Source organism: Leptonychotes weddellii, chromosome 2 (assembly GCF_054177405.1).
Source record: "Leptonychotes weddellii isolate Sample4059 chromosome 2, ASM5417740v2, whole genome shotgun sequence".
NCBI lineage: Eukaryota > Metazoa > Chordata > Mammalia > Carnivora > Phocidae > Leptonychotes > Leptonychotes weddellii.
This window is the reverse complement of record NC_138370.1, coordinates 169828122-169855606: the sequence shown is the minus strand read 5'-3', so window position 1 is coordinate 169855606 and position 27485 is coordinate 169828122. Positions and strand designations below refer to the sequence as shown.

Genomic DNA, 27485 nt, shown 5'->3' with positions numbered 1-27485 from the left:
CATTGCCAACCTTCCTTCTACTACAACTTCCTTCAACTTCCTTGTACTACAGGACCACGTTATCATGACGACCAAGGACTGCAGCAGTGCCCGGGGCCCCCAGGACGGCATCTCCTTCCTACCTGGGTTTCAGAACAACTGGAAGCCAAATGGTCTAGTTAACGCCAGGAAGTTCCGTATGCCAGTGCCAAAGTATTTAGTTCCAACCTTATTAGGAGGCAGCATTTCCTCACAACCCAGCTGCCTAGTCCCTGTGAGGTCAGGCCCAGAACAGGCGTGACTAAACTGAACACGCTGCTCTCACGCTGGGAACACATCTTCAGGTGTGCACTTCTGGTGAACCAACCTCAAACTCACAGTCCAAAGATTGTTGGTCAAGGACTTTGGAGCCTGGGAACCTACCCTGGCTTCTCTTGACTAACTTTAAGAAAAATCACTTTAGCTTTTTGGGCTTTGGTTAAATTCATCTTGTTCCTTGTCTCCAAGGTCCCTTCCAGATCCAACATTCAATTCTACCAAGAGGCCATCACGGACTCGTATTTGAACGTGAAAATGGAACAACATTTCTAAGACCAAGTATTTGGAGAGAAGAAATGGTTTCCACAGGGAGAAAATTTAAAATACAGAAAAAAAATTCTTACCACTCAAGTTTTGGAAACATTTTATAATTTATATATAAAATCTTGTAAGAAACCATGTAAAATGACAGAAATATCCACCTTACATTAAGAGTCAAAAAAAAATACACACACACTGGATGTAAATTTTAATTATAAAACAATATGAACAAAACATTTTAAAATAATCTCAATTATTTGGCAACTCATCACATCATTGCTAGAGACAAATTTGATCTTAAGAAAAATTTAATTTTATGAAAAACTTAAGCTGGACAGTTTGTTCATATGGGAGTTAAAACATGTTTAAAAAAGAATCTGGCAATAAAGCCAGTTTCTGTCTGAAAATAACTGCGTATAAAACAACATAAAATCCTGAAGCTTGATAAGACAGGAGTGACCTAATCTCGATGTGTTTCCCTTCACTGAAAAGGACAGTATGGAAGGAGAACAGGCAGAAGCCTCGGAAGAGGACAGAGGGGAAGAACGAACAGTGACAGAGGCATGTTTGCTGCAGGTGACAGGATGTAACTTTACCTGAACCAGAACCTCTCACGCCAGTGGGGCTGGAAGTAAAGTCACAGATGCGAGCATATCTAAAAACAAGTTACATTCTTAAAAAGTCACAAATGTGAACAGAGAAGCAATGCAGACCCTTTCTTGAGCTAAACTACTTCACTTGGATACATGCGAGAAGGTTCTGTATTTCCTGCCAGATCATATTCAGAGAGTTACAAGGCAGGCAGCATCCTAAAACATTTCTACTAATGACTGCATAGCATTTAAAACCCCTTTTTTATAAAAAAAAAATAATAAAATAAAATAAACAGATATATAGTAAAGTTCACAGATAAGTTTTCTCTGTAAAATAAATAAAGTGTTCATTGATTAGCATCATACATAGAGTAAAATACAACCTATTTTTACATGTTTATATACTGTACACAGATTACCAGTAGGCAGCCTGGTGTCTGATGGGCTGGAAGGGTTTGCATTAGTGATGTGTCACATCGGGAAATCCCGATTTCAAATGTTAAAATATACAACTACTTTGTTTTGAGTTCAGATACAAAGTAAACTTATTTTCCTTTATCTGAAATAAATGTACATAATATCTTCTATGAACAATAGTTTATAAAGCTGTTTAAACAGAACAAGAAAAAGCTTGCACCTAGGAACTTAAGAGCACATGCATGTCCTTTCCCTGGTTAAAAGAAAAAAAAAAAGCTTATGGCCCCAAGGCTTGATTCTCTTCTCTCGGCTGTGTCCCCGACAAGCCAGGGGCAGTGGAGGCCAGGATTACCGCTTGGCCTTCTTTGAAGGGGCTTCTTCCACCCTCTGCTGGCCTCTGGTTCGGGCTCCGGGGGGGCTGGCTTCCCTCTTGCGCTTGCTAGAAGGGGACAGCTGGGCCTTCGATCTGCAGTGAACAAAAGTCAAGGCAGTGGTGAGAGCTGAAAGGAGCAGCTTCGGTAATTTGGGAGTTTTTTAAAACAGGGAAGGTTTTTGCAGCACCTGAGAGCCAGGAGGAGAAAACCCGGGTCACGTTTATATGGGAAGAGGAGACTCTAGAAGAACAGTGCCAACTGGTCATCTGCTGACCGGCTCATGCCCAAACGGCACAGAGGAGGAGCTCAGAGGCCCATGCTCCGGTTCCAGCTCGGTCACACTCCCGGTGCGGACCTGGGTCAATCTACCTTCTTCTCTGGGTCCTGGTTCTTTCATTTACAAAACAATCAGCAGCCAGTCCTCCCCGTGCTGTCCCAAGCTGAGGCGAACAGCAGGAGCACAGGACCGTGGACCACGGCTGGCCGGTGCCCGATCATGTCTTACGGAACAATGTCACGGAGAAGAGCTGGCAGTGTTAGAAAAGGTATGGCAATTCCAGAGCAGCCTTCTGGCCAATCTCCCTGCCACCAGCCTATCCCCGCTCTCCCATCTGCCAGAATTATCTGGAAATCCCAATGAATCAAGTTACTGTCCTGTTTGTCTATTACATGTATATTCCTCTTGACTATCTGATGCTCTCAGGATAAAGTCATCCCGAGAATTCACAAAGTCCTTTATAATTTGCCCTGACCTCTGCAGCACCCTGGGCTATAAGTCCTGCCAAAGTACGGCCATTCCCAAGCACAGGACATTCTGTCACATTTTCATGCTTTGGCATGTGAGTTTTTAGAGAATCACCCCACACCTCCCACCTAGCAAACGTCCTTGTCTTTAGCCCCAGTTCTAAAGCAAGTCCTTCGGGAAAGCCTTCCTCATCACAGAGCAAGCTGCTCTTTGGAAATCCCACGGCACTCTGTGTCTTCACCAGAGTGCTTACCACTGTGATGTACCTGCTGGTTTTTTCCAACTGTAGGCTACAGTCCTTCTTTTAAAACAACATGCAAATAGACCACAGAAGAAAATACCACTGGTGTGACGTCTATTAAATCTGGTTCATGAGAACTTTGTTGCAGAGACAGGGGCAGAATGTGAGCACTCTGCAAGTACACTGCAACAGTTTTAGTGTGGCCGGTGCCAAAAAATCTTGCAAGTCACGGACACATGTCTCCCCGGCTAGGATGCTTCTCCACGGCAGCTGCTGGGTCTTACTCCTTTTCCTCTCCCCAGCACCTCGCACAGAGGCACATGTCAGCAAGCGGCCATGGTTCTATCCATGAAGGAAAAGGCCTGGAAAATCAAAACTGCAGGAGATGGACCAATGGGGCTGCACGGATAGAAAGGCAGGTCTTGCTCATGGTTCTTTGGACGGCCCAAGGAAATAAACTCAAACCGAGTCACGTACTGCTGTACAGGACGCAGAGTCTGCAGACACGCACGCGTGGGGAAGGGCTGACGAGCAGTGTTTGCTGCTCTCCTGTTCGGGCCATGCCAGGGAGAGCCGCCGGCCGCCCACTCGGCACCTACCCGGCGAGTAGCTGGGCGCCAGCGCTGTGCTGGACGCCACGCAGCAGGGACAACAGCGGGGAGTCAGGGGGCCTCTTCCGGGCTGTGCGAGCTCGGGGGGTCAGCCAGGCCCCGCCCCGCCCCCGACGTGGCGTGGTCTGTGACCAGGGGCACCAGCACCACCCGGGCGCTGTTAGAAATGCAGACGCTCAGGCCCAACCCAGACCTACAGAACCAGAACCTTAGCACGGAGTCTCCCCAACTGGTCTGCAAGTCCATTTTGAGAAATACGGACCAGACCTTCCTGAGATTCCTTCCCTCACTTATAAAACAAGGATAAATAGAACATTTCACTTAATGAGGGTAAAACGGAAGAATCCATATGAAAGATGCCTGGCACTTTAGTGCGCTTCCCTTTCTAGAACACGGGGCTGATAACACGTACCTACATTACCGTGTGCCAGGAAGATCAACGGTTGTAAGAGATGTCACAACAGTTTTTGTACACCGTGAAGAGTCTTTTTATCTGTTGCTGCTATAATGTACAGAAAGTAAGTCAAGACCCGCATCTCAAGGAAGAAGCTTGGAGTTCAGAGAGGGCATACACCACCATCCTGTGCACAGCAGGCCGGAAGCGCCGGGGGAAGGACAGAGAGGAACTGAAGCAGCGGGGGCCTCCTGAGGAGGGAGTGTGAAGGATGGCAGTGCCTGGCTTGCTGGTGGCCGACAGCAAGGGCACTCCAGAACCAGCACAAGCCAAAAGGAGGGGTGGCGCAGCCTGTGGGAAGCTCGTAAGATGAATGAGGCTGCGGACCGTGGGAGCCGGCCAGGGGCTGAGCCGGAAGGGTCTGTTTTACTGTTACCCCATCGCCTCTCCAACACTCTGGCTAAAGCAGAAACCATTCTCGGCTGTGACGCGACTGGCCATGCTGTGCCGGTTTAGCCAAGTACTTGGACCTGCAACCACCCGGAAAGAAACACGCCTCGCCTTTGGTCTTGGTGGACGGGAGTCAGTGCATAAGGCTCACAAAGCTCAAAGGCAAGTCTGGAGGAGGCCGTGAAGTGAGGCCTGAGGTTCCTTCTGCAGCCCCTGCAATACCTTCTGGAGTAGGTTTCCATTTGGAAAACCAATGATGCCCAAAAGACAGTTATCTGGCAAGAGAAAAATCTTAAAGGAACTTGGGAAGAAAACATTACCATACAAAAACAGTCTCTGGGGATTAAAAATGACTTCAAGTGTAAGCAGGGACTTACCTTCCTAATAGGGGAGATTTACTAACTTTTTCGCAGGTAGATAACTTCTCTTTTGCTAACATTTGGCGATTTCTAGCAGAAATGGTTTCTGGGCTGCCAAGCGTGGATGCTGCACATGCTGATGGCTTGCTATGATGCTTTCTGAAACAGATGACAGAAACACCGGGCAGCGGTACCCTGAACACGCCAGGCCCGGGGCCTCTGCAGGAAGGACGACGCTCCTCGAGGGTGAGTCAGAGAATGGGGACGAAAAGCAAAAAATGGTTGGTTTTCTGGACTGTTGGTAAAAAGTGGGTCTGATGTCACCCACAACTAATTGCCTACATGATGGTGTCTTTGCTTTTACTCTGCGGGGTATTTTGTCATGATTTAGAGAAAGATGACTCTGTGATAATAAACAATACCCTGGCCAACAAGGTAACAATCCCTCAAGTGCTCATCAGAGTAGAACAAGGGGCCAGGACAGTACAAGGCAGTACAATTCACAAGGCCAGCTGGTCAGGCCCTGCGACTGGTCCAAGGAGACAACTGCATAAGGACCAGGGCACAGAAGAGCAGGCTTGCCAGCGAAACTGCAAGAGAAGGGACTTGCTGAGCTGGTGTGTGGGTCCAGCTGAGGGAACGGAGACTGGGTGCCCGCGGAAGCTCGTCCACCCAGGATAAGGTGGGGCAACCCTCTTATGAGTTCATCAGCTCACGCTCTGCAGAACCTGTGCTTCCATAGGAGAGCAGATAAATTCCAGTACAAACAGGGGTGAGGAGGGGGATCAAAATAAGAGAAGACCTGGAAGTTGCCCTCCAATGTTTTGGGAAAAGCTATAGAGAAGCCCCAAGAGAAGAACTAGAACATGAGCAGACACCTCAGGGAGGCCAGCTTCTACCGGACACAAGGAAGAGAACGCTGAGGAGGCAGCTTCCCTGCCCGTGGAGCCTGCGAGCAGAAGGACCTGTGCAGAGGAGATGCTGGTGTAGACACTGAGGCACTGATCGGTCAGCAGGACTAACCCACGAAGACCCCAGCCAACCTCAAGAATCTGCAATTACGAAGATGCCAGAGCCCAGGAACCAATCGACTGATGCCAAGGAATCTAAACTAAGAGAAAAGGATCCATTTGTAAATCAAAAGTTCTTAAGGCACATTAAGGAAGAGCACTGACAGTCTAAGTGATTACAGAATCCTAAGTCAAGTAAGACTTGTTTTCAAAGAACGAATTTTAAAAGGCAAAGCTGACTGCTACTTTTAGACACTCAAAGACGGCAAGAAGGCCTACAGAACTGTCCTGGATGATCTCTGCTGAGTGTTTAAGGAGGCGGTGGTGCTGGGGTGGAGTGCTCCAGCGCGCCCACCCTCTCCCATCAGCAGGAAACTTGATTCTGTCTCTTCTATTTATTTGAGTTGTTCCATCTAAAAAACAAATATGAGACCCCCACCTTACCTTCAGCCATGGGAGCTCTTAAAGTCTTATGGCTCTAAAATCTGATTCTTTTGAGAAATCAAACCATGGCATGAGTGGTTAGTAATGTACAAGTATGAAGTGAATAGAAATAGGCTAAATATAAGCCTTCATATAAACACATTATTACTGTAACACTATGGTGACAGGTTTAGTAAGTGATACTCTTGAAGTAAATGTCCCTGAACTTTTTGATTAATGTTGGCTAATGAAATGACAGAAGATGATACCAAATTAACAGCCTGTGAATCACCCTGAAAGTGGAAAATATTCTTGCTTTAGTAAAGTTAATAAATTGTACACGGAGGCAACTTGTCTCAAAATGTGCAGTGGGGAAAAAACATTGATTGATATTAATGGGTGTGGGTGGGGGAATAATTGGCAAATAATATTTGTTTGGACAAAGTTAAATAGGTTTTTTTCCTTTAGGACTATGCTGAGCCCTTAATATTTTAATTTGTGCTGTGACTTACGAAGGAGAAGGAATTGTCCGGCATTCCCAAAACTCATTTGACCATGGCACTCTTTTTTCCAGGGGCTTCTGGCTATACTGGGGTTTGGGAGAATAAACTTTGGGAAACATGAAGTTAAGCTATGTTAATAAAAAATGGTCACATATGGGCAATTTTACATGGTCAACCTATTCCACAGCACTGTGGAATTACATGAGTCCTACGATGGTGATGGGTACGCCTGCCTTCCCTCTCGCACTGGGGCTGAGCGAGCTACATGTTGGGACTGTGTTGGACACAGGCTCTGCTTTCACCCATGGGCCCAGCACAGTATCTGAGACACCTACTGAGGCTTAATAAATATCTGCACAGGAACTGAATGGGTTCCACCAAACAGGCATTTAGAACCTGGCAGACTTTGCTGTGATCCTCAACAGTGGTTTAAGATGGAAGGCGGGTTTCTCCAAGAAGAACTGCAGTGTCCGAGGGCTAAGAGCATGTGCTCTCTGCTGAAGATACAAACGAAAGGAAACGGCTTACACCGTGGCTTGAGCGAGTCAAGGAAAAGAGAATCCCCTGAATGCCAAAGCTGCTGTCTGACGGAGAAGCTGGTGAAGGCCTTTGGAAGCTCTCTGTTGTCCCCGTTACCTCTGAGCCTCTGATCTGGTGGTGGACCTTGTAGTGGCTCCCGAGGGCTCCTCCTCTTCCTCCTCTTCCTCTTCCTCCTCAGACTCCTGGTCTTTCTTGTCCTCAGTGGCTTCAGAAACTGATTTCTGGCGTTTTCTTTCCGGCTCTGAAGATTCTGTTCAAATAGAAGAGTAACACCTGGATTGTACAATTCCCCAAGACACTTCCAGAGGAGAGTCATGGAGTTCAGAATGTAGGATATTAGGGACTTGGAGGCAGAAGAAGTGGTTTTCCATTTCCTTTTGTTTCAGCACTTGCAATTCACAACTGTTTAACTTAATCTCAAACACATTTGGGATAGTTTACTTAGGCAGTTCACAGCCAGCATTCATGAAAAATTCACATGTACTCAGAAAAGCATCTGGGATGTACCATTTCTGACATGGGATTAGAGCCATTTCACACATATTTATGTAATATTAATACTGGCTGTGCCCCACTGGATTTTTCCTCATCCAGAGAAAAACCCTTAAAAAGGTGATTTTAAAATGGTAAGACCCCACAATTAAGAATGTGTCAGAAACATACCAGCATCATCTGACAGAGTGAGTGAACGCTTGGGCTTTCTTCCTCTCCGCCGCACACTTGCTACTGTTTTTTCTTCACCATCATCCTAGAAGCAATAAAATTAAAGTTGAAAGGATGGTTAACTGAACATATACTAAGCTGATTCCTAAAGGACATACCCTGATAAGAAAATTGACACTTACGTTGCTTATACTTCTTTCTTGTAGGGTAGTGGTTTCTTTATTGGACTCATCTTTAAGAAAAGGAAAATGTCTGCATTAACACTAGCTTAGTGTAAAATTAACTTTCAACAGTCTGGCTTGTTGTCTCTGAATGTACCAGTGCTGACTAATGCACTGTTTTACAATTTATCATTATTTTGTATCAGGAAAGTAAAGTTTGTGTCAAAATACCTAGCAGAAAGTACATTTGAATGCAAGTCAGGACCTCCAAATTTGCACTTCAGACTTGTCACAAATAACCTACGCAATCTGGGAAAATTACTTAAATTCCTCAAGCCTCAGTTTTTCATCTGTAAGATAAAGACCTGGGTTTGACCACCTGTATGGTCTGTTTTAGATCAAATGCTCTGCACCCAGAAAGGGAGGAGGAAAGGGACATCTGGGGAGTCCTCAAAACACACCAGGACCCGCAGGTCAGAATTATAGATCTCACTGAGATCTCAACGTGGCTCCCGTTCTGTCACGACCCCACTTTGGTAGTTAGGAAAAACGAGACTTAAGTAACTTGATTTAAGCAATTTGTTCAGTCACAGAACTAATAAGTAGTGCGAAAGCTAGTTCTCTTGACTATAAACAGTTACATCAGAGCAATTAGAAAAGTATACATTTAAGCCTATTTTAGGTTGTGTATGCCTATTCTTTATATATTTGCTTTCTGTAGATGTTACAGTTTCCTGACAACATATCTTGCGAAAAAAAAATGAAGTTTACTTTAATGCACTGTTTGAAGTTGAATGAGGATGTTCCCTAGACACTCGACAACCCAAAGGTACTTCTCACTGGTGGTGAGGTCCATGTATTACCCTTTTTGCAAGTTCAGTACACTGATGTAGACAGAAGAATTACACCAAGAAGGCTGACAGCGAAGAAGCCTGTTTTAATGGGTCATCATTACCCAGACTCGGAAAATCACTGCCAAAACATTAATCACACAGCCCAAATTAGAGTCCTTACAGGACATTCAAATTATAAAGGTTTCTTGTTGTATGGATTAAAAATATTATAAAATTATGAATAAAAACTGGTTAAAAACCAAACAGAAGCAGAATCTTCCCTTGCAAAAAAAAAAATAAATCAACCTTAATTTTCCAAGAGACAAGAAAAACTGAAATACAATCACAAGATCACACACAGTTAACTATGTGGAAAGGTTTCTAAATTACATTATTTGTTTACCTTGATGAGAATATGCACTTTCCTGATCTAACCAGCTATTTATTTTATCCAAAACAGTTGTCACATGCATCTTTTTCACCTATGCCAACCCTTTAAAACCCACCAAAAGGCCTTGCTGCCTTTTTTAAAAAAAAGATTTTGAGAGAGAGCGAGCGAGCGAGCAGGTGTGCAGAGGGTAGTGGCAGAGGGAGAGGGAGAAAGAATCTCAAGCAGATTTCCTGATGAGCCTGGAGCCTGACATGGGGCTTGATCTCATGAGCCTGGGATCGTGACCTGAGCCAAAATCAAGAGTTGGATGCTTAACCAACTGAACTACAGGCGCCCTGGTCTTCTTGTTTTTATGTAAAAAAATTTTAACCATGAAATTAATATATACACATTGTAAAAATTCTGGAAAATTCAGAGAATGGTAACAACATGGAATGTTCCTATTATCCCACCACCCAGAGCCAATCATTGTCAACATTCTGGATTATTTTTCTCCTTGGAATGAGGACAAAAATAACTGAAACAGTTTTATCTCTTGCACTCTGGCTTTAGAAGCTACACAGGCTGCTTTCAAAATTCTTCTCCTGAGAATAGGCTCTTGAGTAAACTCCCGTCTTCCTGGTAAGAGTGCCTAGTTCCCAGGCTGATCTACTTCTCCCTTAAACATATCCAGTAAATTATGATTTGGACACAGCAGCGTCATCCCTATTTTACTCTTTGTTGCCTTCACCCTCCTCTCTGGAGGCTTCCAAAACCAAGAAGGACTCAGATCACAAGAAAAGCCAACAGCTGTAGTCTCCCATGGCTACAAGGACAACCGTTTTAACCAAGTTCATTGAGAAACAATGAAACTCTAAAACCGTCCCCACAGCCAGCTGCCCTCGCCCCTTCCTTAGATCCCACACAGAGCAATGCTCTAGGTACACACCTGTCTGTGTTAATTTTGGTTTGCTGCCAGGTGGAGACTGTTCTACCTAAATTTAAACCAACAAAAAACTGAAGTCAGCAGTTAGTCATCATCACAAAGAAAGTCATTCATTCTGCAAGGCAGGTTTAGGACCTCTATTACGTAGGCAGAGTATTTGGAACCTACCTTTTGCCACTGATTAAGACTACCAAGTGAATATGGATGCCATGCTTCTGAACACATGGTCTCTCGACAGGAGAATTAGGGCTGCCACGAGCCCCTTCTCCAGCCACCCTGCCGTGACGCTGGGAGAGGACCATGGGAGGTGACGTGGTCCAGCCACTGTTCGTATCCCCCACACTGTCTTACATTCTGGCAAACGCGTTTGCCCATGGAGCTATGGTTTTGCTGTCTTGTAATAATTCTATTGAGATGAGTACTGTTATGCTACTTTACGTTCAAGGAAATCGGAGTCTCAAGAGGGTTACATGATCAGCCCAGTATCACAATTCTGGGAGTAAGGGGCAGAGCTGAGGCTGGAACCTCATTTGCTTTTGGTAGGACACTGGACACAAATTTGTCCTTCTAATAATGCTGTCATGCAATGAAGTCTTGATACAATGATTTTGTTGACTACACACTTCAGGGTCAAAGATAAAGAAAATTTAAAAAGATAAAGTGTCCCTGAGGATTTTTCTGCCTTGAAATCAGTGTACATTTTGTTATGAAAGGAACTCCACAGACAGTAGTAAGAGGTGAGACACACTGGAGGTTTCCATAAAGAAGCCATTATCTAAAAACCATATAAAACAACTATTTTCTATATTTTAATCAAGGATGACCACAAGAAGTTAAGTCCCTAATTTTTATATAAGAAAACTCACATGTGAGGATGGGATCAGACTGAAGAACAATATGTTTATGTAAAGACATTAATTGAAATATTATTTAAATGGTTATTCAGTGTTTTATTTAAGGGATTATTTTAATGCTTTTCAAATATTTAAAAAAAAAAGTAGTGGGAAATACGAATACTGCAGTATACACTCTCCAGGTCAAGGGCCAATACCCCCAGAGTCCTCATCTGTCACAATTACTTACAGTGACAATGCTAGTATCCGTTTTGCAGTCTTCTTCTAAAAAATAAGAAATAAAATCTCACTTAGAAAGTCAGTTTGAAAATGTCTTTTTTAAAAAGCAGGCCCCAAACCCAACATGGAGCTTGAACTCACGACTCTGAGACCAAGAGCGGCACGCTCTACCAACTGAGCCAGCCAGGCGCCCCTGAAAATGTCCTGCATGTGAACCGAAAACACAACAAATACCTACTTGTTTTTAACGTTGTTTCTAAGGGGTGTTTACGAGGTCTTCCTCTTTTCCTTTTAATAATTACTGGCTGATCTTCCTAAGGGGGAAAGGAAAAAAAAGAGCAATGAAAGTTTTCAATATGAGATTTAGAGTTCCCTCCTCAGAGCTCTCCGATCCCAACTCTGTCACTTAAAAAAATACATGACCCTGTGCTTCATTTCTCTGCGTGCATTCCATCACCTGACAAACACTGAGAACTGTACTATGAATCCACACAGTAGTGAGGAATGAGAGACGATGAGGTGACGGAAGTGAGCGCTTCGTGTCCACTTTGACTTCTGCAATCGGTATGCATGTACATTTAAATTTGGATTTAGTCCTAGTCACTTGTGACCAAATGTTACCCTTTATGAAAAATAAAGGAGGCTACTGAACTTCTCACACATAAGTGTGAGAAAACAAAAAGAACTATTAAGAAGTTGTATCGGGTGGAATTTAAGAAAAAAACTGATGGACATAGGGGAAGGGAAGGAAAAATAAGATAAAAACAGAGAAGGAGGCAAACCAGAAGAGATGCTTAGCTTATAACTCTAGGGAACAAACTGAGGGTTGCTGGAGGGGAGTTGGGGGAGGAGGGGGTAACTGGGGGGTGGGCACTAAGGAGTGCACTTGATGTAATGAGTGCTGGGTATTGTATGCAACTGATGAATCACTAAATTCTACCTCTGAAACTAGTAATACACTAAATGTTCACTAACTTGAATCTAAATAAAATCTAAAAAAAAGGTATCAGACAGGCAAACTTGGTAATGGTTATCTAGATGTGGCCGGTGTATAGGTTGTTCCCCTTGATTTATGGGCCTCTCTCAGGCCGGTGGATTCTGCCCCCCACTGGGCTCCCTGCAAATCCCGAGGCAGGAAGGCTGGAGGCTGGCCTGCTCGTGCAGCCTCCCAGGAATCCCCCACCTGGCCTCACGAAACTGGGTCCCATGGGCACCAGCTACAGGCCTTCCGCATACCCCCCTGCTGTACTGCTCCCGTTTCATCCTGTGGAGACTCCAGGGCTCAGCAGCCCCGGTTCTCTGACCTAAACACTTGCCTGGCTTGGCCGTGCCCCGCTGCCAGGACAGGAACGTGACTTAAACACTGAGGTAAAGCTCTGGGCTGATCCTAGGCGGTCCTGACAGAACTAGGTCTCATACAAATGTTTGGATGAAATGAAAATTAATCAAAGTGACACTGATGAAATGCACAGTATGAAAGGGTGTCCCACTGCACTAAATAAATGAACTCCTTTAAAGCATTTGACAAAACTTTAGGGAACAGCATTTAATGCAGTTTATTTGTCGTCAGTACTTAAATATCTGAACAGGAAGATATGAAAGACATCCCCTACCTCCTGAGATTTCATGTTGTCATCGTCATTCTGCTCGGTCTTTTCGCCAGCAGCTTCACCACTGCTGTATTCGTCTGCAGAGACAGCAGAGCTCGGTTCAGGGCCGGGACCACAGTCAGCCGCATGGCCACCAGCCCTGCCCAGGTGGCCTGCACAGCCCCAGTCACACATGCGCACACACACACACACACACACACACACCATCGCAGGCCTACACCACCCAAGTTAATAAGCAAGAGTCTGGCTAACTGATAGGAAGCACACTCTGGGTTGAGTTAGGATCCAAATTCAAAATGATTCCCAAGCCCCTTGAGTATGAAGTGTATTCTCAAGGGAGTACAAACGAGTCAACCACAGTTGAGGCCGTGAAGCCCGGTGAGAGAGGAGTCTCATCTCAAAACAATTCATCTAAGTCTGTATATTACTCACCCTTTTCGTCCATGGCCCTTGAAGCAGTGCTGTTTGTCTTAGAACTTGTTTTAGAGAATTCTTCCAAATCTCCAGTGTTCTCCTCCTGTGGAGAAGTGGAACAATAGAAGAAGCTTCTAAACCCTGCCTCCACTTGTCCTCCCCAAAGTTTTCCTTTCTATTTCAAAAACAAATTTCTAGCAGTTTTTTATGTTTGTTGCAGAATTTTTAAAAAGTAACTATTTTTTCCAGCTAGTGAGGCTATACAAAGAGATACCAATTCTTAAGGCAGAACAGCATGAGATAAAGCTCAACCATAAAGCAACAAGGGCATTCTTTTTTTCCCGGCAAAATAGAATCAGTCTTTTCCTCCCTCATCCTGGATTTTATCTTTTTGAGAGAAACTCCAAAGAAGGAACTGATAGGAATTTGCAACAGATTTCTTTTCTTTATTGGGTGGTGGAGGAGGGGACTAGGGGGAAGGGATAAAGGGGGAAAGTACCTAAGAGAATTTCAGGGTATCCGGCTGGGCTGATTTAGAGCAATGATCTCTCAACAGTTGAGTCATTCAGCCTTAGTTGCAAAACAGTTTTCAGCATGAAATACCAAAATGTTGTACTATAATACTAATATAGTATGTAAAAAAACAAAAACAACAAACCCACACACAAATTAAAATATAAAATCAGAATTCTGTCTTATACACATTGAAAACATTATCTAGATGTGATTTTTTAGTGAAAATGGTTGGTATATTTTACTTAAATTCAGCATTAAAAAACTTACATGAAACTGAAGGGAAAATAAAAAGAGAACCCTTCAATATTGCTGCCTCTCTCCAAATTTAGGAGTACTGTCTCAGGATTCTTGTTCTAGATAGGGCAGGGGGAAGGATGGGGTTAAAATCCTGTTTCCTTCCTTCACCACGACCAATTGAAATTCATGACGATACACGACTCTCTCCTTGGTTGTTAAAATTCTTTTACTACTTTTTATTTAGTTCATCAGTCACTGGTGGAAGACAGAGACTTTGAACTGGTTTTAGTAAGCTGGAGTTCAACTGCATATATTTTTATAAGCTGACTTAAATACTTCTGGAACATGGTGGAAAAAATTAAATTAGGGAAAGAGAGAAAAAGAAGATGGAACTAGTTCGGAATAGACAATGAGCAGCACTGAGTCTCAGAAATGGAAGCATGCCTAAGAAGAGGTATCTACCAGGAAATGGAGAAATCCGGGCCTAGAGAGCAGGAGCAGAAATAAAAATTTATGAGCCACCTCCCTGAGTCATCAGATGAAAATAAGACCATATGAAAAAAAGGCAGTGAGTGAGGCCAATCCTTGGACTACTGATCTTTTAGGGGCAGGAAGCAAAGTAGAGAGAAGGCAGGGTATTAAAACTTTAACATAATAGGTGTCACTGTATTTCAATGTTTTGGTGCAAGCACATCTGTGGTAAAGCATGTGACACTTTGGAAGGAAGCACCTAGAAGCCTGAAGTCAATGACATCACTGAACACCTGAGCAATGGTTATACATAGACTGTGACATTAATACACTCTTACAGTTTAAAACTATAAAGTGCAGTATTTTTTTTTTTTTGCAGGACCCTGAAAAAGATACCTTTTATAATAAAGTAAATATTCGAGATACATAAAGTAAAAAGAATACTAGAAGGGAAAAAGAGTATTATAGTAAGTGTTCACAGTGATGCAATTAGGTTACCCCCCCCAAACTTAAAATTAATACAGGGAAAGAATACCTTTGTATCTTGTGGTTCAGTTTCAGAACACTGCCTCTGTGCTGTTTCTATTTTGGAATCTAGGACATCTGGATTATCATCTGTAAATCAGTTTGGACAGAATCACAAAAGAATAAAAGCTAAATGAAAAATGAAATGCATGGTTCTATTTTAAGACCGTTTAAGACTTCTTTTTTATAGTCTTGTGATACAGTGAAGCCAAAAAGTTATTCTAAATGTATTTACATCATGTGATTTAAGCACTGAACACTGACTGTGGCCCTGGCAAACCAAAAAAGTAAAAATATAAAAAATAAAATAAAAAATCCACAAATACTTAGTGGACACCAATAAACCAGCAGGTTCTATGGAAAAGGCTTAGGGCATACAGAATTCCTAGAGATACTTTTAACTTCCTAAATGAGTTAACACCTAGGAGGTATAGCTTAGTGATTGAGACCATGGGCTTAGGAATCAGATTTACTTGGTGGGAGTCAAGTCACATCTAGCCGAATCTTAATTTCTTTATAAAATGGTGATAATGCCTTACTCACATAGTTATTATCAATGTGTATAAAATAACATGAATAGTACCTAAAATATGAACTGAAGAATTAAAAAATAATTACACACTCCTAACCAAAAAAGTAAAGTATTTATCCATTCTTTCTCACATATTACTTAATATTCATTACATTTGTACTTCATGTAAGGTATCAAAGTATGAGTCTCTGTACCATCTGATATGGTAGCCACTAGCTACATGTGGCTGTTGAAATTTAAATTAAAACTGAATGCAATTATATATCCAGTCTTTCATTCACACCAACCACATTTAATTGCTCAAGAATCACACATGGCTAGTGTCTACTGTACTAGACAAAACAAATACAGAACACTTCCATCATTGTGGCAAGTTCTATTGGATAGCACTGTTATAGACCATGGGAAAATCAATAGTATGAAGCACAGAAAGGCTATTACATGAACCTTTACTAAAGTGCTTCACTAGCTCTATGGGGCGTCTTGTTGATGATATAAAATAAGGAGCTCAGTGGCACCTGGCTGGGTCCCAGGCACAGGTTACAGAGGGAGCTTGGGTTTGTGTGAGTTCCAGGGGTTGGGTCATCCGCAGGTAACAATGTAGTTTCTAAATCAAGTTCAGAAAAAACCCTGGAGGTGCCAAGCCAGTCTGGATACAAACTGGACTCCAGAGTTGTAAAAGTAAGCAATTACCCCTCTCAAAAATTTTCTATGATATTGGCCCAGTATTTTGGATGTAAAAATAATATGATCTTCAAAGATGTCTGAAAAAGGAATATATATATTCTAAATACCCAGTTCATCATCTGAAGAGGGATAATGCTTCTTTCTTTTTCTTTTAGGCATCTGTCTTTCTTCCTCTTCAACCTGGAATCAAGAATGACTATATATTAAAGTCAATAGAATTTGCAACCAATCTACTGAAATGACAGCACATTTTATTAGCTTTAGTCTTTGAAATAAGTTTTCTAAAAATCTAGAATAACACTTTCGGCATCTAGATTTGGATGAGACTTATTTTGTTAAGGTTGAGTCTTTTTTTTTGGATTTGAATGTAAATCCATACAAAACATTTAAATCTGTTTCTGGTTAGTCACTGTATTCCAACCATTCCAAAATATGTTTAAAAAAAAAAATTTCTCCTTTTCCCATCTCTGAAGTCAAGCTATGTCTCACAATCAGTCCTAAATTTAGGACAGCATGTCCTAAATTAATTGGTACTGTTCGTCTCCTCTTTCAGTGGCCCAGCAAAGAGCTGAGCAAAGGCAGTAAGAAATAACATTTACCCGTTCTGACAGTACAACGTGGACACATCCCAATAATTACCTACACAAGAGCATAAACAGATAAAAGTGATACGGAGATCTGCTTAATTTTTAATACATACAAAGAAGTAAAGCCTTTCTTTGTGCACCACCGAAAGCACTCTGTACAGAACATGAAATACTTGAGTTTCTTATGAAAACCCACCTCTTTAGGATTTGCTTCAACGCTGTGATCTCTTAAGGCTTCTGTGTTGTCTTTTCTGCTCCTGGATATCTCTGATTAATAAATACAAAAAAGAAAAAAAAATATTAAGTATTTAGTCAGTCCAATACTTATTTTAGGGGTCTGCATGGCAGCGGGAAGGACACTATGAATCACTGTGATGGGGTCCTCGGAGCAATCAGGCAAGCTCCGTGATGCCCCTTTGTAGAATATAAGTAAACGGGTTCATGGAGGGATGAAGTCACTGGACTCTGCATAGAGACTTCAGGGCCATTTCCTTCCAGCTCATGTAGCAACACAGTGTGAAGACGTATCCAAGGAAAACAAGTAGGTATTATTTCATAGCTGTCAGATTAGCAAACGTTCACCAGGCTGGTAATACCAAACACAGGACAAGGTGTGAAGTTACAATTGGTACACCACCTGTGGATAATTTGGCACATTCGGTAAAGCTGAAGAGGTGCCCACCAACTCAGCAATCCCATACCTAAGTTCCAGGTACACGACACTGGGAGACAGGTACAAGATCATGCACAGCAGCACTCTGCAATTGGGAAAAGTTGCAAAAAACCCAAATGTCCACCAACAAAAGCAAAAAAGAGTAACAGTGGTATATTCACACAATGTAATACCAAACAGCAATTGAAATAAAGTAACTAGAGTTATACATACCACCACGACAAAATTTCAGAGCATAAGGCCAAAGGAAAAAATAAGGCGGAGACAGTTTCTCTAATGTGATACCCTTTTCCTAAAGCATGCAACATCGGGCTACATATTTTTTATGGAGATATATACAGCAATTGCAGAATAGTGGTTCCCTTTCGAGCAGGGTAAGAGATTGGGATCAGCGAGGCATATGTGATTTCAACTGTATCTGTAACATTTAAAAAAAAAAATTGAAGCACATATACTAAATTTTTAAAGATATGACAAAAGTAGGTGATGAGTACATGAGTGTTTATAATTGTTGCTGCTTTACTTTGATTTGAAATATGGTATAATATATTATTGTAAAAAGACTCTTTCCCCACTCTTGGAATAAGGTATCAACAACATTCTGTGTTCTGTTTGGGAGGAGAATTATCCCTCTGGAGTTGGCAGCCTCCACAGGTTTCATGGAATGAGGCCTGACTCCTAGGAGAAGACTCCTAAATGTGACACAGCTGATCTGCTAACTTGAGATGGCCCATCAGAAGTAAACACAAAGTGCTCAGCACGGACCTTCTCCTACAGCACAAACCTCAGGCAGCTCTACATTCTGTATTCACAATGGGTTAAGTCCAATGTGAAGTTACTGGCAAAGTTCTAGTAGCTATTTATGGCAAGACACCACTTATAAGCTCAGGGCCTTGAACAAGGCACTGGACCTCTTCCAGCCTTGGTTTCCCCAGCTAGAGAAGTAATGCTGTTAATACCTACCAAATGATATGAATTAAGTAAGAGAAAATTTGTGAAGTAATCAGCACAGGGCCTGGTGTATAAGAGGCACTCAACCAATGGGAACTACGATTAATGCCAACATTAATACTATGAAATTCATTAACTTACCTTCCTTGTTAGGAGATCTGCTACGAATTTCTTCATTTGCTCTTGAGCCCGAATTTTTGACCTAAACATACCATAGAAAAGGTTATTTATGGATAATATCACCAAAGTCTTAAAGGCAGAAAAAATAAGTAAGAGAACTGACATAACCTGGTTGTCTGGCGGAAATGTGGAAATGGGCTGGAATATGTGCTCTTTTTTTTTTTTTTTTTTTTTTAAGATTCTATTTATTTACTTGACAGAGAGAGACACAGCTAGAGAGGGAACACAAGCAGGGGGAGTGGGAGAGGGAGAAGCAGGCCTCCCGCAGAGCAGGGAGCCCGATGTGGGGCTCGATCCCAGGACCCTGAGATCATGACCTGAGCCGAAGGCAGACACCCAACCGACTGAGCCACCCAGGCGCCCCTGGAATATGTGCTCTTTTACATTTCACCCAGAAGCTGAAGAGCACAGAGCATCTTCGTTTTGAAGAAGTTTCGGTTTAACAAATTATCATCCTACTATGTTTTATTCACCTTGTCTTTAAAATGGTTATGGCAAAAGTGTAAGAAGTAAAAAAAAAAAAAAAAAAAAAATTCTGAATTCTATGAATTCTCTTCCCATCCAATGATCCCTCATGATTCTTTTTCTTTACTTAAAAATGCTAAAGGATTCTGTCATTCTGTCATCATCTCTCTTTGGCAAATCTCGTCAACTATACTTTTATTTTTTTAACTGAGGGGAAGTCTTAGACTATCCTACAACATTCTCAATCCTAGCTACAGAATTTCATGCACACTTGGAAAGGCAGTGATACTCTTAGACTAGGGAAAGGCAGCTGCCAGGGGCCTCAGGGAAGTGAGGTGAGGAGCAGCACTAGCTCTACATAAGGAATCCTTTTGGAGAGTAAATCTAAACCAAACCAAGTGGGCTTTTCTTTTTCCTCTTACTTGGCTGACTGTGTATGAGTTTCTAACTATAAAACAGGATGTTTCAAAGGGGTGAGGATAGCCCTCTGATGTCTGGCAACGCGCAGAGCTCCCCCGAGTTCTCTCGAGACACTGGAAATAATGTGTCTCTTCGCAATTTGCAGCCATTTTACAAAATGTTCTCTCCTGGTAAGGTATCAGGTCCCCTGTGCATTAAGAAAGACATACAATTTCTTTCAAGCACAAAAGAGATTATGACAGCCACAGCTGGGAAAGAATATGTATACGTGTCAATTACAGTTTAGTATCTTCACAAAAGCTTTCCAGAAACACAAAATGAACTTTAGTTCTTAAAATAAAATGTTTTGTCTATAGCACCAGGATAATTTCAGATTTTGTAATCCAATTATCAAACTTGTTACAATAATAAAAAACAGAAAGTTCACAGTTCTTTGAAGGATTTCATTAGTAATTCCCAGGTGAGTTTCCTAGTCTGAGGTATCTGGGCTTTCTGTTTCCTTAAGTGTTTCAAGACACTGCCCTAAGGAGCCACTAGAATGCAGTGCTGCTGAATTCAGAGTGACCCCCCGTTTTTTTTTTCTGGGGAAATCAACTAAATTTCAGTTGAATGTTGGCCTGAATATCTCAGCTGGTATGTTGCAGTTGAGTGGAGAGCACACCACAAATATCCTCCTGTCTCCTAAAGAATGCACAGACAATCCCTTTGCTAGATGCCCCCTTCCCATTCGCTCTCAAAACACCAAGCCCCACAACTAAACCCAAAACATTATGGTGACTTACATTATTAAATGATTCATTCACCAAGAAAGGGTCCCTCTGTAGTTCGGCTGTTCAAAAACAAAAATGAGAAATAAGGAAACTGAATATTGTTTCTGAACCACAGAGAAACAAATTTAGAATTTTTTAAGGTAAAGTAGGACTATGTCGCTAACTGGCCTAACTGCCTTGTGAACTCTAAAATTCTGACCAATTATTTTCTACAATCTGTGCCTGCCATTATGCCAGAAAAACAACAGAAATTAATGCTGCGTGCATTTTTATAATAATGACAGTGGTCCATTAAATCCCTGCACCTATTTAACTCTGTTGGTGATCTGAGGCTTAGGAGAAAGGTAGACCTTTGCTGTAACTGTTCAGCTACAAAGTGACACTGGTTCATTTAAAAATAATGCCATCAAGTGAAAAGTTAGATTCTATTCCTTCAAACAGCAATGGTCTATTTATATTCTCTGGAAACTTGAAGTACAAGGTCTACTGTTTCCACTCAACAATGACAGAACACACATTTTTCTTTTAAACAACTTCCTTTTACGTAAGTAGATCTCTTACTGAATCGTACCTAAACACAGTGAAATCATCTGGAATATACTGTGGGAACAAAGGACTTCAGGATCCAAAAATGTTACCTTCTTGACAATAACAAATGGGATGTTAATTATTTGCACCTTTTTAAAAAAAGGATTTTATTTATTTATTTGAGAGAGAGAAGAGCAAGAGCGAGAACATGAGCAGGGGGAGGGGCAGAGGGAGAGGCAGACTCCCCACTGAGCAAGGGCTCGCTCCCAGGACCCTGGGGTCATGACCTGAGCTGAAGGCACACGCTTAACCAACTGAGCCACCCGGGCACCCAATTATTTGTACTTTAACACGGATATACAGGTTTTAACTGATACATTTAGGTTTTGGACAAATTAGTCATTGTTAAGGTTTTAACACGTCAGCATGAATGGCTTCTCAGGCCTTGGGGTGATCTTGCAAGGACTGCTTGATACTTCTGTTTATAAGGCTCTTGAGATCACATACTTTGAAGGTAACTACCCCTTCAGATGGTTTTGCCTTGGAAGGTCCCTGCCCTGACCACCCCAGACAGTCCTGGGTGAGGATTTACACACATTACTCCTTACACACTGCCCTTCATTTTTCCTTGTCCACATAATGCACACCTACTCATCCTTCAATATTTGGCTCCAACCTAGGGGGAGTGACAAGTGTTACGAAAATGCAAAACTTACATATTCTTTGACCCTTCAATTCTCTTTTATGGAAATACTTGGGGAAACACATAACTACACGCATATGAAAGTTCATTGCAGCTTTATTTATAATAACAAATACTATAAAAACTGGAGACCACTAAAGATCTAACAAATGGGAAAATGCGTTACAGACTACTTTCAGCTGTTAAAACAAATGAAGTCAATCTGTATAAACTAACACCGAGTAAAACAAAGAAATTAAAAAATACTATAGATACTATGGTTTCATTTTTGTTTAACTATAGAATTGTACTTAAGGTGGGTATCATGAGGAGTGGGAAAACGATTATGCACTTCTTTGTGTCTTACTTTCTATAATTAAAGGGGACAGAGAGATTGGTTCAGCTTAAACCCAGGCCCTCCCCCAAAGCCCTCCCCAGCAAAGCTGACCCCACCAGACATGAATGTATCTTTATTACAGAGAGCACCTTCCTCACTGGCATATTACTTCTGTAAACTGCATGAGTGCAGATAAGGACTGCATTCTCTACCTCGATTTCCCTAGTACTCACAAGTACCTCGCTTACCAATGTTTGTCCGGGGGAATAATTTAAAGAGCCAAGGCCATCACATAGTAAACATATAGTTGCTCTCCTAGCACCTTCCCCAAGAGCTTAGTTGTGGTCTGGGGCACAATGTGCTTCCAGGGACACCAACTCTACTCTCACCCCAGGAACAGAGCTCCTGATTTACTTTAAATCAACCAGCAAGTACATTCATCTGGCCACAGTAATTAGTTTAGGGTGGACAAAGGTACCTAAGCTGAATCAGAGTAAGTCTTGGGATTTTGGCCAGGAATGAGAGGACAAAGATATTTCTCTAGAGGTTTACAAATGAGAAAGCAATTACCTCTGTTGGGGGCTGAGGGAAAGGGAAGAAATTGGGTCTTTGCAAGATGGGTCTTTGGGGACATCACCATGCTCTTGGATCATGCTCTGCCTGAACTTTGCAGTCTTGTGAATACTATTATGGACTGGATGTTTGAGTCCCCCCAAAATTCATATATCAAAACCCTAAGTCCCCAGTGTTATAGTATTTGGAGGTGGGGCCTTTGGGACGTTTAAATATCATGAGGGTGGAACACTGCTGGGATGTGTCCTTACGGAAATAAGAAGAGAGAGATCTCTTTCTCTGCATGCATACATGCAAGAACATAACCAAAAAGAGAGCCCTTACCAAGAACTGGACCATGCTGGCGCCCTGAACTTGGACCTCCAGCCTCCAGAACCAAGGGAAATAAATATTTGGTGCTTAAGCACTCGTTCTATGGAATTCTGTTCTAAACAGCCTAAACTGCCTAAGACAGTGAGCTAATACATTTCCTATAAACATCTGTAGGGTTTTTTTGACTTGCAACTAAAATCACCCTAACTGCTCTATGCAGCTGGCGTGGACATTTCAACACTGGACAAAAAAAAAAGAAAAAGAAATGGCATAAATTTGGTCATATGCTCTAGAGTTCCTATTACTTTTTCCCCTACTTAATGTGCAGATCAGAAGAGATGACACAATACTGACTAGAATATAAACCAGAAATAATTATCCATTGTCACAATTTTCATTTCTAGTTCCCTAACCCAGTGGTTCTCAAAGTGTGGTCCAAAGACCCCTGTGGCTCCTGAAATCTTCCATCAAGAGCTCCACAAGGTCCAAGCTATTGTTAAAATACTAAGGTGTTATTCACCTTTTAAATTCATGAGTACACATGCTATTTTCCAGAGGCCATGTGAAGTTCCCAGAATTATCTGAAAAGGCTATTAAAATCCAACCATGTTACACTACATCAAAAACTAATGATGTAATGTATGGTGATTAACATAATAAAATAACATAAAAAAAAAATCCAACCATGTTAAGTGTGATGCTTAATTTTCTTCATATACTTCAACCAAGATAACAACAGCAACATATTGAATACAGAAACAGCCACAAGTAACCAGCTGCTTTCTATTATGCTAGACTTAAAGAGATTTGCAAAAATGCAAAACCATGTCACTTTTCTTCCTACATTTTGTCATTTGGGAAAATTTGCTATTTTTCAAGAAAAAACTGTTATTTATGTTAACCTATAGTGAGTTAATTACATTGAATGAATACATATAACCTTCTCAGTTTTAGTTTCTTATTTGGTAAATGTCAACAGGTATAATCCACATAACAAAAGTTCTCTGGGATCCTCGATAATTTTTAAAAAGTGTAAAGTGGTCCTGAGTTTGGGAGCTGCGGCCTTAAACCTTCCTGACGCTGAGGCTCTCTCCTACAGAACATGAAGTATACCCCGAAGACAGCACACAGAGACTGGGAAGAGCCTGTATGAGCCGGAAGCAGCATCAGTACTCACCAGGGCCCAGTCAGAGTGCAAGGGCCAACAGGCAGAGGTTTGGGTGGGCGCATGGGCTGCAGGCTAGCTTTTGGAAAGGAGGTGCAAGAGCACCTGGAAGGGCAGGAAGGCACATGGAGACACGTTTTGGGGAAAGAGCAAGAGTTTGCTCCAAAGCAACTTGCTTTCTGCCATATTTATTTGGAGATAAGAGATTTAAACAATTGCCTTACATAAAACTGACAACTGATGAGAAAAAGTATATGCTAAAAATGAAATAGTAAAGAATCCTCTCCAACCTCTTTTAAAAGGTGAGATGCAAATTCACAAAGCCTGTCAGTGTTTTATTATGAATCAGCTATTATATTGATTTTATTTTTTTTAAGATTTATTTATTTGAGAGAGAGAGAGAGAGAGAGCAGAGCAAGTGAGAGAGAACATGAGTCAGGGAGAGGGGCAGAGGGAGAAGGAAAAGCAGACTCCCCGCTGCGCAGGGAGCCCGATGCGGGACTCGATCCCAGAACCCTGGGATCACGACTTGAGCTGAAGGCAGACGCTTAACAGACTGTGCCACCCAGGCGCCCCTCAGCTATTGATTTTAAGCTGTAACAAAAGGTAAAACCACAGGCCAGGAAAACAATAATGTGAACCACCGCTGAAAGCAGCTTACCTACTCCACTTGGCTTTCTCCCACATGGACTTGCTGGTGCTGCTAGAATTTCACGGTTTTTCTCTTCCTCTGATGGTACAAATATCTAAAAAGTCCGAAGCACCATAAAAAACTAAGTTAACTGAGGTTTTACAAGAAGACACGACTAACCTCAACTTAATTAAAACATCTAGCATCTTGTAACAACATAAAAGACTACTTTCAAGTCTGTGTAAAATTGAAATGAATACATGCCCACTTTTAAAAACAACAAACGAACAAAATCAATCTCATATTTCATCCATCAATGTTTCTCCCGTTGCTTTAAAAGTAAAACTGCAAATTAGTGTGACACACATGGCCCTCACTGATCATGCCCCTCCCTTGTCAGGTCTGCATTTGTCCATAGCACACCCTGCATCACTGCAGTGCCCATGGTCACAACTGACCCTCCTGCTCCGTGTCCAGAACATGTGTCTTTGCCTGCAAGACTCTTTTGTTTCTTTTTCCTCTGGTAAACTTCTACGCTACTTGTAAAACCCCACTCCAGTATCTTCTTGCAAGCCCTCCCGTCTGTGTACCCATTGCTCCTGCTGGTAAGTTGAGTCTCCAATGTACTGTACATAGTCCCCATGTTTACTGCTACCTTGTCTCTCTTATACTCAGAGGGTGCCATGAGAGCAGGCTGCAAAGGGGGCGTGGAGATTCAAGTTCTACTTTGGAAATGGATCATATAAGAACGGACAATGGATTAAACGTGGGGTGACAGCAAGAGACTGAGGGTGACTCCTGGTGTCTGGTTTGAGTAAATGGAACTATGATGGCACTATTTACTGAGATCATTGAGGTTCTTAGCTTTCCTGCCTCGGGGTATGACAGTAACAATGTCTAAGTGTCTCAAGTACACTGGGAACAGGTACTGATGCTGAAGGACACATACACCTGCATGTGGTGAAATGGTACTCACACCATCTACAGCTCAGCGTAACTGAACTATCAGCCATACCTCAGTTTTCAAGGTGCCTTTCAGTGCCCGTCCTCCCAGAACATTCGACGGAGACTCTTCACTGCCTAATGAAATTCAGAGCATTAAACCAATTCAAGAATTTGCTTACAAAACACATGCCAAATCAAAAGGTAACAGAATGTTATTATCTAGCATGCCATAACCCCTTCCTCTAATGTTTTATTTTGCTGTCAGTAGAAAACAATAAAAGGAATATGGATGAAAAATCTTGGATGAAAAGCAGGGGTCATTTACTCATTTTTGGGGAGTGAAATTGTTCCTTGCTGTTAAGACGGCTGCCCAGAAAGAATAACAAAAGATTATTTCTGGAGACATCACATTTCCAAATATTTTTCTACAGTGTTCTGTATCAAGTTTGGCCCTAAAAGAAAATGTTCTGGGGGCGCCTGGGTGGCTCAGTCATTAAGCGTCTGCCTTCGGCTCAGGTCATGATCTCAGGGTCCTGGGATCGAGCCCCGCATCGGGCTCCCTGCTCAGTGGGAAGCCTGCTTCTCCCTCTCCCACTCCCCCTGTTTGTGTCCCCTCTCTTGCGTTCTCTCTTTCTGTCAAATAAATAAATAAATAAAATACTATAAAAAAAAAAAAAAAGGAAAAGAAAATATTCTGGGCCACTGAGATATGTTCCCAACAAAGAAAATGTTTATGAACAAACTCACTTTGCTTGCTTCACCCTGACACAGCAAAGTCTAAAATCATGTTAGGAAGCTGTGAGGCAGACAAAGGAAAATGGCATTTTCTCTGGTGGAGACTCAATCCCATCCCTGTTGCAGTCCTTTCTTTCTCTCTTCCTTGTCCCTCTGTGACTGTGGCTTCTAGTTCTTTTACCCGCCCACACAGAAGCCTCCAAAGAAAATCCTTCCTTTCTCTAAGAGGCTGCAGGCTTTTCCTTGCTAAAACCTCTTCTGTTTCTGCTCCTTCAGGGAAACAAAGGTGAGGAGGAAGGAGTAACAGACTGTAGCAATGGTTAAGTCATAAAAATCCGCAGAGCATGCAATTTACCCAGGCTAAATTCAATGGAAAATTGTCAAGTTCCTTATTTCAACCCTTGGAACACTTCCTAACGACCCCTTTCTTAAGTCCCTTTAATGAACAGGACTCAATCTACTGGCCTCAGCTTCCTGAGGCTGTATGTGATGACATCCAAGGTCTGTTCCAGTTTAAAAGTCCAGGACACTAGAATTTTTACAGCCAGAGTAGAAAAGTCAACGTCCCCGACCCCTTCAGGTCTAGCCCATGACGTCCCTCTGAGTTCTCACAGCATCTAAGCACCTGCCACTAGAGTGTCACTGCCTACTTAAAACACAAGGCTGGATTTACAGCTGCTCCCCATTTTGAAGAGTTATCTTTGCATTCCCAGGGCCTAGCACAGAAGAAGCTGACACAGAGTGTCTCAGGTTGGATGGCACAGTGAATGACTGAGTCCAAAGCTTACCCCTTTGAAAGTTATCAAGTATTTCTAGCAAGATCAACACTCTGAAATCTGTCAGGAGGGAACATGTTTCTTTTCTCTTTCAAACAAATGCCAAACCAGAAACTCATTTCACCTGAACAAAAAACTCAGTTAAAAAAAAAGTGCTCCCCTACTGGGTATTTACCCCAAAGATACAAAAGTAGGGATTCGAAGGGGTACGTGCACCCCGATGTTTATAGTAGCAATGTCCACAATAGCCAAACTGTGGAAAGAGCCAAGATGTCCATCGACAGATGACTGGATAAAGAAGATGTGGTATATATATATACAATGGAATATTATGCAGCCATCAAAAGGAATGAGATCTTGCCATTTGCAACGACGTGGATGGAACTGGAGGGTATTATGTTGAGTCTAAGAAGTCAAACAGAGAAAGACATGTATCATATGATCTCACTGATATGAGGAATTCTTAATCGCAGGAAACAAACTGAGTGTTGTTGGAGTG

General features: G+C 42.1%; 1 protein-coding gene across 3 annotated transcripts in view; it reads right to left on the bottom strand.

The window, feature by feature from the left end:
• Positions 1-751: 751 nt before the first annotated feature.
• The window catches only part of BOD1L1 (biorientation of chromosomes in cell division 1 like 1), a 44596-nt gene continuing 17862 nt past the window's right edge, over positions 752-27485 (bottom strand). Inside the window, exons 9-25 of one of the 3 annotated variants that reach the window (XM_081812598.1) lie at positions 25546-25610; positions 24561-24645; positions 20315-20361; positions 18609-18669; positions 17040-17110; positions 16364-16436; positions 15048-15127; positions 13307-13391; positions 12878-12951; positions 11503-11578; positions 11275-11309; positions 10195-10240; positions 8064-8113; positions 7882-7966; positions 7315-7468; positions 4761-4901; positions 752-2034 (exon numbers count right to left, since the gene is read on the bottom strand). In XM_081812598.1, coding sequence (XP_081668724.1) covers positions 1917-2034; positions 4761-4901; positions 7315-7468; positions 7882-7966; positions 8064-8113; positions 10195-10240; positions 11275-11309; positions 11503-11578; positions 12878-12951; positions 13307-13391; positions 15048-15127; positions 16364-16436; positions 17040-17110; positions 18609-18669; positions 20315-20361; positions 24561-24645; positions 25546-25610 — 1346 coding nt within the window. In that variant the 3' untranslated portion in view covers positions 752-1916. Of the gene's footprint in view, positions 2035-4760; positions 4902-7314; positions 7469-7881; positions 7967-8063; positions 8114-10194; positions 10241-11274; positions 11310-11502; positions 11579-12877; positions 12952-13306; positions 13392-13797; positions 14158-15047; positions 15128-16363; positions 16437-17039; positions 17111-18608; positions 18670-20314; positions 20362-24560; positions 24646-25545; positions 25611-27485 lie in introns of those variants that run through there. The other 2 variants (XM_081812599.1, XM_081812600.1) reach the window with 2 other exon arrangements.